Source organism: Haematobia irritans, chromosome 3 (genome assembly GCF_050003625.1).
Source record: "Haematobia irritans isolate KBUSLIRL chromosome 3, ASM5000362v1, whole genome shotgun sequence".
NCBI lineage: Eukaryota > Metazoa > Arthropoda > Insecta > Diptera > Muscidae > Haematobia > Haematobia irritans.
In genome coordinates this window covers 177,458,631-177,472,709 of record NC_134399.1, presented here as the reverse complement: position 1 = coordinate 177,472,709, position 14,079 = coordinate 177,458,631, and the positions used below count along the sequence as shown (strand labels likewise).

The 14,079-nt window shown below is 28.3% G+C and overlaps 3 protein-coding genes across 4 annotated transcripts in view; 2 read left to right on the top strand and 1 right to left on the bottom strand.

The window, feature by feature from the left end:
- The window catches only part of LOC142228769 (uncharacterized), a 45,259-nt gene that overhangs the window by 10,546 nt on the left and 20,634 nt on the right, over positions 1-14,079 (bottom strand). The window contains exon 2 of the mRNA XM_075299281.1: positions 628-811. Within this exon, the coding sequence (XP_075155396.1) occupies positions 628-757 (130 nt within the window). The 5' untranslated portion in view covers positions 758-811. The remainder of the gene's footprint in view (positions 1-627; positions 812-14,079) is intronic.
- On the top strand, positions 881-14,030 carry LOC142228765 (trypsin). Of its 2 annotated transcripts, none has more exons than XM_075299275.1 (3): positions 881-1,374; positions 13,146-13,499; positions 13,623-14,030. In XM_075299275.1, exons 1-3 carry the CDS (start codon positions 1,252-1,254, stop codon positions 13,908-13,910), a joined length of 765 nt encoding a protein of 254 aa, XP_075155390.1. In that variant the 5' UTR covers positions 881-1,251; the 3' UTR covers positions 13,911-14,030. The 2 variants fall into 2 exon arrangements, with proteins under 2 accessions (XP_075155390.1, XP_075155389.1); XM_075299274.1 differs by lacking the exons at positions 13,146-13,499; positions 13,623-14,030 and adding exons at positions 1,437-1,790; positions 5,412-5,851.
- LOC142230134 (uncharacterized) lies at positions 8,779-9,524 on the top strand. Its single transcript, XM_075300766.1, has 2 exons — positions 8,779-9,374; positions 9,457-9,524. The coding sequence occupies exon 1, from the start codon at positions 8,923-8,925 to the stop codon at positions 9,307-9,309; it is 387 nt and encodes a 128-aa protein (XP_075156881.1). The 5' UTR covers positions 8,779-8,922; the 3' UTR covers positions 9,310-9,374; positions 9,457-9,524.

Sequence of the window (14,079 nt, the reverse complement as noted above, 5' to 3'; positions counted from 1 at the left end):
AGTAATATGTTTAAATTAAAAAAAAATCTTAAATATGAGCATAAACACTTCAATGTATTTCGATTTCCAAAATAGTTTTTATCCTTAAATGACCACTGTATCTCTTAAGATACAACCAGCATAAAAATTCTTAGGTCCTAAAATTTTAACCGAATCCTATGAAATCAAGTTTTTTTGCATTTAAAACGTCATAACCCGGTTTTAAAAAACATTTTCTTCCGGGAAATCTATAGTACTTCTGTGTAATCTGAAATCAAAAAATGAAAATCAGAGTTTGACCAAAAATTCAAAAATTTACAAATTGGAAGATAAATAATATTTAGCAGAGATAAAAGTAATGTTACAAGCACTAATTTTGCAAAAAACACTAAAAAAAATGGAAAGAAATGTGCTAAGCAGATGTTCTTTTTTTTACTATTCTGCATATTTTTGTTCGGAGGAATTGGTGTTCTTGTGCATTTAAGGGTTAATATATCGTAATAATATATTTATACTTCAATGTAATTAAATCTTTGTTCCCAACACCATCCTTGTCGTTTTAGTTGAAATATTTATAACTAATTAAAAAATCTTGTATCTCACGTGTACATCTCTAATATGTATCTCAAAATTATACAATAGACTTACCCCAACTTTTTCCCTCGAATGTCTGTTGAACTAAACTACTTACTGGCCATATCAGGCTGTATGAGATCATACCCCTGGTAATTGGATATTTTGTGACTAATATTTGAAATTTTTGTAAAATACTCGACATTTGTGATCGGTAGTTATGGGGAAGGTTGAATAGAAAAACGGTTGATCTTCAAAGCTAGGTAAAATAGGAAATAATTGTAATTAGATACCCTTATAATGCATGTTTAGTAATATTGTCGGCAAAAAATATTTGCCATTCTTCACCACTTTTTTCTTTTCTTACATGAAGCAAACATTGACCTTGATCTATGGTAGGGTGGGAGGTAGGAATGGAGTGCGAGGTGACTGTTTAATAATACCGGGATATTTTCATGGAAAATAAGTGTGAAAGTGTAAAAGCGAATATCATAGAAAAAAAAAAAAAAAACAATAGCCCGCTACCAACTCTTATCATTTTAAGCAAAACGTAAAGAACCCCCCAAAACAGGTGCTAATGGAAACAGCATGATGGAAACCTAGTTTCTTTTTATGGAGTAACCTATTTTCATATTTAAAACCGTTAGTCAATTGTTGGGCAATCATCAGACAGCAATTGTTTACCCAACAATCAACAACATGTTGCAGAAAAAGGATTGGCTTTTCATTGTGAGCGCATGTGTCGCCCTCCAATACGCTCTGGCATTCGATAGTAAAATTGTTAATGGTACCCTAGCGTTGCCTGGAGAATTTCCTTATATGGTAAGTTGTCGCAGCGCGAGTAAAGTGAATTTAATTCTCTATCCTTCCTTTCCCATTGGAAGGTTTCATTGAGACGTGCCTCTACGGGCCAACACTCATGTGGCGGCTCATTATTAAATCGTGTTTGGGTCTTGACCGCAGCCCATTGTGTTTATCGCCGTGCCGCCCAGCATATTAACGTTCAGTACGGTAGTAATGATTTGGATCGAAATTCTAGTAATGTGGCTAATTTGGCAAAAATATTTGTGCATGAAGGCTATAATGCCTCCAATAAATATATACATGATATTGCTCTACTGAGACTTGCCCAGCCGGTTAAAGTGGAAAAAGATTTTGTGGGCATACGCTTGCCGGAATATCGAATGCAGACAGATGAAGAAACTCCAGCTCTCCTAATTGGATGGGGTCTCAATGAGGTAAGTTTGGATTTAATTTTATAAAATGGTAGAGTGTTTTTTTATCCGTAAATTTTGGCAATTTTGGAATAGTGTCTATGAGTTGGAATAGTGGTAAATATTGCATAAAGGGTAGCTGACACATAGTGTTGCCAATTCAAATGGCCAGTTTTTTGTGTGAAAATGTTTAAAATATTTACTCAAATGACAAATTACACACAAACAATTTTTTTTTGATTCAATCACGAAATTAAGTGATCCAATTAATGTTTTAATTGAAAAGTCTTCAATCACGAAAATCATAGTACCAATCACATTTTTAATTGGACATTAACAAATAATTGATTAAAAAATGAATTGATTTCATTAGAAAATTTCAATTAATCTTTCTATTGATTCAATTAAAAATTTAATTCACGTTGATTACAAAACTAAATTATTTTTCTTATTTCCAATTACTTTCTTAACTGGCTTAGTGTTTTTAGTTTGATGAAAAACTTGATGGTTTAAAAACAATTTTAGTTAAAAATTAAAAAAAATCCATCACTTTTTTTAATTGACTTACGCCCATTTTCATGTAGCTCCGTTAGGCTTTAAGTGCCAGTTAACAGAAAGTAAATTGCAAATATCATTTCTCCGGTTAACTTTAACTGAAAAAATTTCGTCAGTTAAGTTCCTAACTGGTCTATGGAATATAAAGGCAAGATGACTGCTTTGTCTATAATACGGTTTAAACGTTGGTTAGTTAACGGAACACTAACGGAGCTTTATGAAAATGGGGGTTAGCGTTTTTAGTTTGATTAAAAACTTTATAGTAAAAAAAGAAATTAGTTAAAAATTAAAAAAAAAAAATCACTTTTTTAATTAACTTAGTCTTCCGATTTTGATTAAAAAGTTAATTGTATCAATTAATTTTTTGACTAAAAATATTTAATCGTTGACGTAATTAGCGTAACGTTTCTATCTTAATTAAAATGTTAAGTGTATCAATTAATTTATTAATTGAATCATCAATTTCAGTCAACTTTTTAATTAGAAATAGTTTGGTGATATTTTTTCTGTGTAGGTACGCGTGCAGAAGGAATAAGTACCAAAAAAATTCCGCAGGTAAACTAAGGCCAAATTTAACTTATTTTTATTTCAAAAAAAAATATTTTAATTTTTTTTTCGAAATTTTCTATAGCCCAATAAAATTTGTATACCCTCCACTATAGGATGGCGGTATATTATTATAACCTCCACCATAGGATGGGGGTATATTATTATACCCTCCACCATAGGATAGGGGTATATTAACTTTGTCATTCCGTTTGTAACACATCGAAATATTGCTCTACGACCCCATAAATTATATATTCTGGGACGTGGTGAAATTCTGAGTCGATCTGATCATGTCCGTCCGTCCGTCTGTTGAAATCACGCTTACTTCCGAACGAAACAAGCTATCAACTTGAAACTTGGCACAAGTAGTTGTTATTGATGTAGGTCGGATGGTATTGCAAATGGGCCATATCGGTCCACTTTTACGTATAGCCCCCATATACACCGATCCCCCGATTTGGCTGGAGGAGCCTCTAAGAGAAGCAAATTTCATCCGATCCGGTTGAAATTTGGTACATGGTGTTGGTATATGGTCTCTAACAACCATGCAAAAATTGGTCCACATCGGTCCATAATTATATATAGCCCCCATATAAACCGATCACCAGATTTAACCTCCGGAGCCTCTTGGAAGACCAAAATTCATCTGATTCAGTTGAAATTTGGTACGTGGTGTTAATATATTGCCTCAAACACCCATGTACAAATTGGTCAAAATCGGTGCATAATTATATATAGGCCCCATATAAATCGATCCCCACATTTGACCTCTGGTGCCTTTTGGAGAAGCAAAATTCATCCGATCTGGTTGATATTTGGTACGTGGTGGTAGTATATGATATTTAAACAACCATGCCAAAAGTGGTCCATATCAGTCCACAATCATATATAGCCCTCATATAAACCGATCCCGAGATTTGGTTTTGGAGCCTCTTGGAGGAGCAAATTTCATCCGAGTCAGTTGAAATTTTGTACATTGTGCTAGTATATGGCCGTTAATAACCATGCCTAACTAAATAGGTCCACATCGGTCTATAGTTATATATAGCCCTCAGATAAATCGATCCTCAATCACACATAAATTATTTGTAGACTTAACTATACATAACTTTTTTGTCTAATATATACCATGTATGGTCTAACTCACAATTTAGAAAACGATGTTAAGAAGTTTTAAGATAACACAACCCAAGTAATTCGATGGTGGATGACAGTCTTTCGTAGAAGTTTCTACGCAATCCATGGTGGAGGGTACATAAGATTCGGCCTGGCCGAACTTACGGCCGTATATACTTGTTTTTTTTTTAATTATGTCTCAAACATCTTACGAACTAAACGTGGGTATAAAGTTCAAAGCAAACTAACATTTTGATTCAATTCCCAAAAATAGTAAGAATGAACAACGGTATAGTTAAAATGGTCATGATTTGGCGCCAATGATTTTTCTTTACTTTTAGTTCATTTTTCTTCTATGAGAGGGAGTAATTTCTTCTATAGTATCACCTCAAGAGGAAAATGTTTTTTTTTTTTATATTTTTGTGGCAAAAATGTTGTTATATCGCCAAATATAAAATGCCTGTCGAAATCAGATACATAATTTCCAAGAAAATAATATGGTTACAATAAACATGTTATATTTTTTCCCGTTCTTAAAACATGATTTTGTTATGTATAAAGGCAGCCAAGAGATAGATCTCCCTCTTCGACCATTAAAAAATAAAATATTGAATTTTTGCCTAGACTCCAAAAACCTACCAGGAGGGAAAAATTGTGGTAAATTTTAGAAAATTTTATATACATACGCAGATGTCGCCCGAATTTCATAAAAAATAAGTATTTTTTTTCGAAAAATTCAAGAAAATTTATTACTTGTTAAAGAAAATTTCGAAGTTTGAAGGAAAAAATTGGAGTTCAAAATTGCAAAAGCGTCTTTAGTATCATACGAAGTTCACGATGGGCACATTATTGGTAAAATTTACAAATTTTAAGCAATTCTGAGCTATTTTAAGGGAGACACGAATTTAGTAAATATTTATGCTTTATTTGTGTACTACACCCAGAGAAGGAATATGATCACCTCAAACATGTTTTAAGAGCAAAATGTTATTTTTGGGTGGTGACCATGTAACATGGTTTTTGCAACCATGTTATTTTCTCGGAAATCATGTATCTGATGTCGGCAAGCAGGTTATATTTGACTAGAAAATAACATTTTAGTGACAAACATGTTACATGGTCACCATACAAAAATAACATTTTGCTCTTGAAACATGTTTGAGGTGATCATATTCCTTCTCTGCGTGTACTGTACACAAAAAAATATTAAAGTCAAGAAAACTTTCTCAAAACATATTAATTCCATGAACTAAAATAGAATTAAATTGGCTTTAGTGCCATATAGGTTTCACTTATGTTTTGAGTGTAGGGACCATGGTCCATAATCGTAATTATGTCCAATTATGTTATTTACGGATGAAAACATCCATCTCCATTACGATTAATATATTGTCAAACTATTCATAACATTTTTGTTTCTTTCAGACTGGTGGTTACATTCAAAAACATTTACAAAAAGTCGATTTGGATGTTTTCAGTGATGCCGAGTGTAGTCGCCGTCATGGCTTACAGATACACTCCTCCAACATTTGCGCTGGTGTTCCTGAAGGAGGTAAAGGTCAATGCAGTGGAGATTCTGGTGGACCTTTGATTGTAAATGATACACAAATTGGTATTGTTTCATGGTCGCGCAAACCTTGCACCATTCCACCATATCCGGGAGTCTTTACTGAGGTATCAGCCTATGTTGGTTGGATTTTGGAAACAATTTTAGATGCCGAAGACGAAGAAGAGTTTGGTGACAGCGAAGAAGGCATTAATGGTATCGAGGGTATTATGAGTGGAAATTTAATTGTGATACGTTCACCAAAACATTTCAATTTGAAAAAGTAATGAAATAAATTTGTTGTTATTTAATAATTTAATTGAGAATCTTATTTGAGTGTATTATCTTATAGGGGTGGCCATCCACAATCCTCAAGGTAATATGTGGAACACGACTTTACATCAAGTTTTTCTGTCACATTTGGATATAAAATAAAAGTGCAATTTCTAGAATTTTTAGTAAAAAGATAATGAAATTTCCATAAATTAGATCTGTGTCCTAGTTTAATTTTTTTTTGATCCTAGATTTAAAGCTAGATAGGCCCCTAAACAATTTCTTTATTTTAAAGAACCTACATCTTTGGCTAGGAACTAATATCAGAATCCTTAAGAGAAGATCAAAATCTTCTGAAGTCGATTTTTGTTCAAATGGAATTCGACTGAAGATTATAAAAAGTCGACTTTCATATCATTAATATAGCAGTCTTATCAAGAATACATCTTTATTTTCGACATGTATCTTCAAATGTCTATGATAGCTTTTCGAGTGTGGTCCAATAAGTACTTAGCCTTTTATAAAAAGAAAATAATTTTTTGTGAAAATATGTTGACCTATTTCTCTTTATAATGGTCGACACCAGAGATTGTCTGTCAAAAAAAAATACTGGTGCGTTGTCTACAAGTGTGGTATACAAAACTTTATGAGTTAATTCGTTTCGTGTTAACTTTCTTTTATGAGTGTATCAAGCTTAAGATTTTATGTTATAATCAGCTTACTCCGTAAATAAATGACAAATCCTCATGTTCAACCAGCTTTCAAAAAAACCTTTGAAAACGACTTCAAATGACTGGTTTTAATAGTAGTTCTATTAAGCATAAACCCAAAGGATTGTCGTTTCGTCGGATACTTAAAAGGATAATTTCTGCTCTATGACAAGCCCATATAAAATTCATTGCTTTACTGCGCACGGTTGCCATTCGACCAAAATAAATCTACCAAAAACTCTTATTTAGCAAAATTTTGTTTCTATAGACAATTTTGTTAACATTTTATTACTATAGAAAATTTTGTCAAAATTTTATTTTTACAGAAAATTTTGTCAAAAGTTTATTTCTCTAGAAAATATTGGCAAAATTTTATTTTTACAGAAAATTGTTCAAAATTATATTTCTATAGAAAATTTTTCAAAATTTTATTTTTATAGAAAAATTTGTTAAAATTTTATTTCTATACAAAAAATTTTAAAATTTAAAATTTTTTAAAATTTTATTTTTATAGAAAAATTTGTTAAAATTTTATTTCTATAGAAAATGTTGTCAAAATTTTATTCCTATAGAAAATTTTGTCAACATTTTATTTCTATAGAAAAATTTGTTAAAATTTTATTTCTATAGAAAATTTTGTCAAAATTTTATTTCTATAGAAAATTTTGTAAAAATTTTATTTCTCTTGAAACTATTGTCAAAATTTTATTTTTCCAGAAAACTTTTCAAAATTATATTTCTATAGAAAATTTTTCAAAATTTTATTTTTATAGAAAAATTTGTTAAAATTTTATTTCTATACAACAAATTTTATTCCTATAAAAATTTTTTCAAAATTTTATTTTTATAGAAAAATTTAATAAAATTTTATTTCTATAGAAAATTTTGTCAAAATTTTATTTCCCAATTGATAATTGTTGATAAAAACGAGCTCGAGGTCTGGATGATTAATTTTTATTTATTCAATATTTCGTCTTTTCATTGAAAGACTTCATCGGGAAAATTTTTCTGCGTATACAAATAGAAAAGAAAATATATACACAATACATTTAAATACGTACAAATTGCATGTTACATTAAAAACACTCACGAAAAGAACAAAAAATAATACACCAACTGTAGAGTAAATAGCTAACGACGGTGTCTGTTGCATTACTAACGCTTACTCTGCTGCGCTTTGCTTTTTCTAATGAGATTTCTGTAGCTTTGCGCCAAATTGTCAGTGTCTGTCTTATAGTTTATTCGCTTCTGTGTTGGTGTATTGAGAATGTGCAACATCTCCAGTGTTAGTCTCTTGTTGTAATTACTCTCACACTGTAACACACGCGCTCTCTCCAAATCTGGGTGATGGTGTTCTCCTGCACAGTGGGTTGATAATGCTGTTTTTTGCATAGGTCTCTGCAAACGGTGTTTCAGATCTGATTTGTGGCCTGATAAACGAGTTTTTAATTTATTTTTTGTAGTTCCTACGTAAACCTTGTCACACACGTCTTTTTCGTTCCCATTGCACTTTATTTCGTATATTAAATTGGATTTATCCATGTCGTCAATTTTTGGTTTTAGATTAGTAAATAGTTTTTGTAGTGTATTATTAGTTTTCGGGGCTATTGCGAAGTTACTTTTGTCAATGAAATTAGCATTACTGAATCTTTCGTGTAATTTTGGAATATACACGACCGATTTGTAACAAAATTTTTGCTTCTCTTTGGCTGGCTGTACTTTGCTGTTGTTGATCAGTTTATCAATGGTAGATAGAGGAAAGCTGTTTTGCTGGAGTATTTCTTTAATTTTTTTGATGTTCGGCTGGTGAAACTGTGATATTAGGCCTAAGATTCTTACTAAGTATGTTGACGACCTTTTTGGGATTGTGAAAACAAGTGCAATAAATAACCTCTTGACGATATTCAATAACTTCAACCCTAGTATAAAATTCACATTGGAATACGAAAAATGTAGACAAATTCCATATCTGGACATTTTAATTATCAGAGATGGTAACAAAATTAAAACCGACTGGTACCAAAAGCCAACTTCTTCCGGCAGATTGGTAAATTTCTACTCCAGCCACCCCAGGAGAGTTATACAAAATACTGCTCAAAATTTTGTGAACAGAGTATTAAACATAAGCAGCCAAGAATTTCACCAGCCGAACATCAAAAAAATTAAAGAAATACTCCAGAAAAACAGCTTTCCTCTATCTACCATTGATAAACTGATCAACAACAGCGAAGTACAGCCAGCCAAAGAGAAGCAAAAATTTTGTTACAAATCGGTCGTGTATATTCCAAAATTACACGAAAGATTCAGTAATGCCAATTTCATTGACAAAAGTAACTTCGCAATAGCCCCGAAAACTAATAATACACTACAAAAACTATTTACTAATCTAAAACCAAAAATTGACGACATGGATAAATCCAATTTAATATACGAAATAAAGTGCAATGGGAACGAAAAAGACGTGTGTGACAAGGTTTACGTAGGAACTACAAAAAATAAATTAAAAACTCGTTTATCAGGCCACAAATCAGATCTGAAACACCGTTTGCAGAGACCTATGCAAAAAACAGCATTATCAACCCACTGTGCAGGAGAACACCATCACCCAGATTTGGAGAGAGCGCGTGTGTTACAGTGTGAGAGTAATTACAACAAGAGACTAACACTGGAGATGTTGCACATTCTCAATACACCAACACAGAAGCGAATAAACTATAAGACAGACACTGACAATTTGGCGCAAAGCTACAGAAATCTCATTAGAAAAAGCAAAGCGCAGCAGAGTAAGCGTTAGTAATGCAACAGACACCGTCGTTAGCTATTTACTCTACAGTTGGTGTATTATTTTTTGTTCTTTTCGTGAGTGTTTTTAATGTAACATGCAATTTGTACGTATTTAAATGTATTGTGTATATATTTTCTTTTCTATTTGTATACGCAGAAAAATTTTCCCGATGAAGTCTTTCAATGAAAAGACGAAATATTGAATAAATAAAAATTAATCATCCAGACCTCGAGCTCGTTTTTATCAACAATTATCAATTGGAAAATCTATATACAGGTCGAATATAATAAAAACATCCATAATATAAAAAAAAAAAATTTATTTCTATAGAAATTTTCGTCAATATTTTAGTTGTACGGAAAATTTTGTCAAAATTTTATTTCAGTAGAAAAATTTATCAAAATTTTATTTCTATAGAAAATTTTGACAACATATTATTTCCATGGAAAATTTTGTCATAATTTTATTTTTATAGAAAATTTTGTCAAAAGTTTATTTCTATAAGAATTTTTGTCGAAAGTTTATTTCTATAGGAATTTTTGTCAATATATTATTTCTATAGAAAATTTTGTTAAAATTTTATTTCTATAGAACATTTTTCAATTTTGTTTCTACAGAAAATTTTTCAAAATTTTATTTCTATAGAGAATTTTGCTAAAATTTTATTTCATAGAGAATTTTGCCAAAATTTTATTTCATAGAGAATTTTGTCAAAATTTTATTTCTTTAGAAAAATTTGTCAAAATTTTATTTCTATAGAACATTTTTGTCAATATTTTGTTTGTATGAAAAATTTTTATCAAAATTTTATTTCTATAGAAAATTTTGTCACAATTTTATTTCCATAGAAAATTTTGTCAAAAAAAAAATTGTCAACATTTTATTTCTATAGAAAATTTTGTCAAAATTTTATTTCTATAGAAAATTTTGTGAAAAGTTTATTTCTTTTGAAAATATTGTCAAAATTTTATTTTTACAGAAAATTTTTCGAAATTATATTTCTATTAAAAATTTTTCAAAATTTTATTTTTATAGAAAAATTTGTTAAAATTTTATTTCTATAGCAAAAATTTTATTCCTATAAAAAACTTTGTCAAAATTTTATTTCTATAGAAATTTTCGTCAATATTTTAGTTGTATGGAAAATTTTGTCAAAATTTTATTTCAGTAGAAAATTTTATCAAAATTTTATTTCTATAGAAAATTTTGTCAAAATTTTATTTCTATAGAAAATTTTGTGAAAAGTTTATTTCTTTTGAAAATATTGTCAAAATTTTATTTTTAAAGAAAATTTTTCGAAATTATATTTCTATTAAAAATTTTTCAAAATTTTATTTTTATAGAAAAATTTGTTAAAATTTTATTTCTATAGAAAAATTTGTTAAAATTTTATTTCTATAGAAAAATTTTATTCCTATAAAAAACTTTGTCAAAATTTTATTTCTATAGAAATTTTCGTCAATATTTTAGTTGTATGGAAAATTTTGTCAAAATTTTATTTCAGTAGAAAATTTTATCAAAATTTTATTTCTATAAAAAATTTTGTCAAAATTTTATTTCCATGGAAAATGTTATCAAAATGTTATTCCTATAGAAAATTTTGTCAAAAAAGTTTTGTCAACATTTTATTTCTATAGAAAATTTTGTCAAAAGTTTATTTCTATAGGAATTTTTGTCAATATTTTATTTCTATAGAAAATTTTGTTAAAATTTTATTTTTATAGAACATTTTTCAAAATTTCGTTTCTACAGAAAATTTTTCAAAATTTTATTTGTAAAGAAAATTTTGTCAAAATTTTATTTCCATAGAGAATTTTGCCAAAATTTTATTTCTATAGAAAGTTTTGTCAAACTTTTTTTTCTTTAGAAAAATTTGTCAAAATTTTATTTCTATAGAAAATTTTGTCAAAATTTTATTTCGATGATTATTTTGTCAAAAATTTATTTAAAGAAAATTTTGTCCAAATTTTATTTCTGTAAAAAAGGTGTGATGTACCTCTTAGTTGCAGAGGAAAGTTTGCAAAATCTACCAAAAAAATCAAGAATTCGACCAATCTACCAACAGTAAAAAATTTAAAATTTTTGGTAGATTTCTACCAATTGTTGCAACCGTGCTTATAAGTCAATTTTTAATTACTTCCGGATCAAAAACATATTTTTATTCTATGAATATTTTTATATATATTAAGATTAAATTTAAAAGTCAAAATTTTATTTCTTTAAAAAATTTTGTCAACATTTTATTTCTATAGAAAATTTTGTAAAAATTTTATTTCTATAGAAAATTTTGTAAAAATTTTATTTCTATAGATTTATCAGAATTTTATTTCTTTAGAAAAATGTGTCAAAATTTTATTTCTATAGAAAATTTTGTCAAAATTTTATTTCCGTGGAAAATTTTGTCAAAATTTTATTTCTATAGAAAATTTTGTCAAAATTTTATTTCTATAGAAAATTTTGTCAAAATTTTATTTCTATAGAAAATTTTGTCAAAATTTTATTTCTATAGAAAATTTTGTCAAAATTTTATTTCTATAGAAATTTTTTGTCTAAATTTTATGTCTATAGAACATTTTGTTAAAATTCTATTTCTATAGTAAATTTTGTCAACTTTTATTTTAAAGAAAATTTTGTAAGGATTTATTTTAAGAAAAATTTAGTTGAAATTTTATTGTAAAGAAAATTTTTTCCAAATTTTATTTGTGTAAAAAAGGTGTGATGTACCTCGTAGTTGGAGAGGAAAGTTTGCAAAATCTACCAAAAAAAATATCAAGAATTCTACCTACACACAAAAAAATTTCACGAACATTTTTCCAATTAAAATTTTAATTGAGTTTTAAAAAATATTCAATTAAAAATTTAATTGATTCAACAAATTTTTTAATTGAAACAAAATTCAATCACAAAAATAATAGTACCAATTAATTTTTTAATTGGATTAATTAACTTTTTAATTGACCTTCAATTAATTTTTTAATTGATACTATTATTTCTGTGATTGAAGACATTTCAATTAAAAATTAATTGGATCAATTAATTTCGTGATTGAATCAGAAAAAAAATTTTTTCTGTGTATCTACCAATAGTAAAAAATTTACCATTTTTGGTAGATTTCTACCAATTATTGCAACCGTGCTTATAAGTCAATTTTGAATTACTTCCGGCTCAAAAACATATTTTTATTCTAAGAATATTTTTATATATAATAAGATTAAATTTAAAAGTCAAAATTTTATTTCTTTAAAAAATTTTGTCAGAATTTTATTTCTATAGAAAATTTTGTCAATATTTTGTTTGTATGGAAAATTTTTAACAAAATTTTATTTTTATAGAAAATTTTATCAAATTTTTTTTCTATAGAAAACTTTGTCAAAATTTTATTTCCATGGAAAATTTTGTCAACAAAATTTTTTTGTCAACATTTATTTCTATAGAAAATTTTTTCAAATTTTTATTTCTATAGCAAATTTTGTCAAAATTTTATTTCTCTAGAAATTTTTGTCAGCATTTTATTTCTATAGTAAATTTTGTCAACTTTTAAGAAAAATTTTGTTGAAATTTTATTTTAAAGAAAATTTTGTCCAAGTTTTATTTCTGTAAAAACGATGTGATGTACCTCTTAGTTGGAGAGGAAAGTTTGCAAAATCTACCAAAAAAATCAAGAATTCTTCCAATCTACCAATAGTAAAAAATTTACCATGTTTGGTAGATTTCTACCAACTGTTGCAACCGTGCTTATAAGTCAATTTTGAATTACTTCCGAATCAAAAATATATTTTTATTCTAAGAATATTTTTAAATATATTAAGATTAAATTGAAAAGTTTTGGAAAAAATATCTTTCAGGTCTCATTGCAGTTGGTGCGTAGACATCAACATTTTTGTGCTGGAACAATTTTAAATCAACAATGGATTATCACTGCAGCCCATTGTTTCACTTTCATAAAGACACCACAAGAATTTCTAGTACAATATGGATCAAACGAATTGAGACCAAAAAATCCTCAATATGAAAATGTGGAAGCTATCCATATACATGAAGGATATAGTGCAACTATAGCCTTGCATGATATAGCTTTAGTAAAATTGAGAAACTCTATAAAATTCAATGAAAATGTCCACAAAGTTCAGTTAAACGAAGATAATGGAAATGTTTATGACAATCTTGTTGGGACATTAATAGGATGGGGCCTGAATGAGGTGAGCTTCGAATATAGAAACCTTTATCCAACAATTTATATATTTTTTATATATTTTGCTTTTAAATATAAATATTGGCTATGACCTTGTTTTATTTTTCTTTTCAATTGTGTTTTTTTTCAGACAATGGTTAACACCCTCCCTTCTAAATTAAATAGGGTTTCCTTGCAAATTCTTTCCTTAAGCGCCTGTCGCACTCAACTAAAATCAGTGGTTCATAAAACCAATATATGTGCAGGAGGAAATGGAAGAGGACAATGTTCTGGAGATTCAGGAGGACCTTTAATGCTAGACGATAAACAAATTGGTTTAGTTTCATGGAGCATTAAACCTTGTGGTCATAAACCAGGGATATTTACAAATATTCGCTATTATTTGGATTGGATTAAGGAAACTATTGGGAGCATATAAATATTGCATTTCAATTGGAACTGACCAACTACCATTCTATGGTAGTGGGTATAATTAGGTATAAACTTGTACTAAATTCGAATTTCGTTTAAAGCAGTTCGGACATTTCCAAAATTTGTAAATTTTGCCGCATGGCTTTAAAAATTTGTTTCCATTATTTTTCCACGTG

Bases quoted from the DNA above. Each gene is read 5' to 3' on its own strand.
- LOC142228765 (XM_075299274.1), top strand. From the start codon at position 1,252: ATGTTGCAGAAAAAGGATTGGCTTTTCATTGTGAGCGCATGTGTCGCC. The intron at 1,375-1,436 runs GTAAGTTGTCGC...TCCCATTGGAAG, and splicing joins CTGGAGAATTTCCTTATATG to GTTTCATTGAGACGTGCCTC. The intron at 1,791-5,411 runs GTAAGTTTGGAT...TGTTTCTTTCAG, and splicing joins TTGGATGGGGTCTCAATGAG to ACTGGTGGTTACATTCAAAA.
- LOC142230134 (XM_075300766.1), top strand. From the start codon at position 8,923: ATGGATAAATCCAATTTAATATACGAAATAAAGTGCAATGGGAACGAA.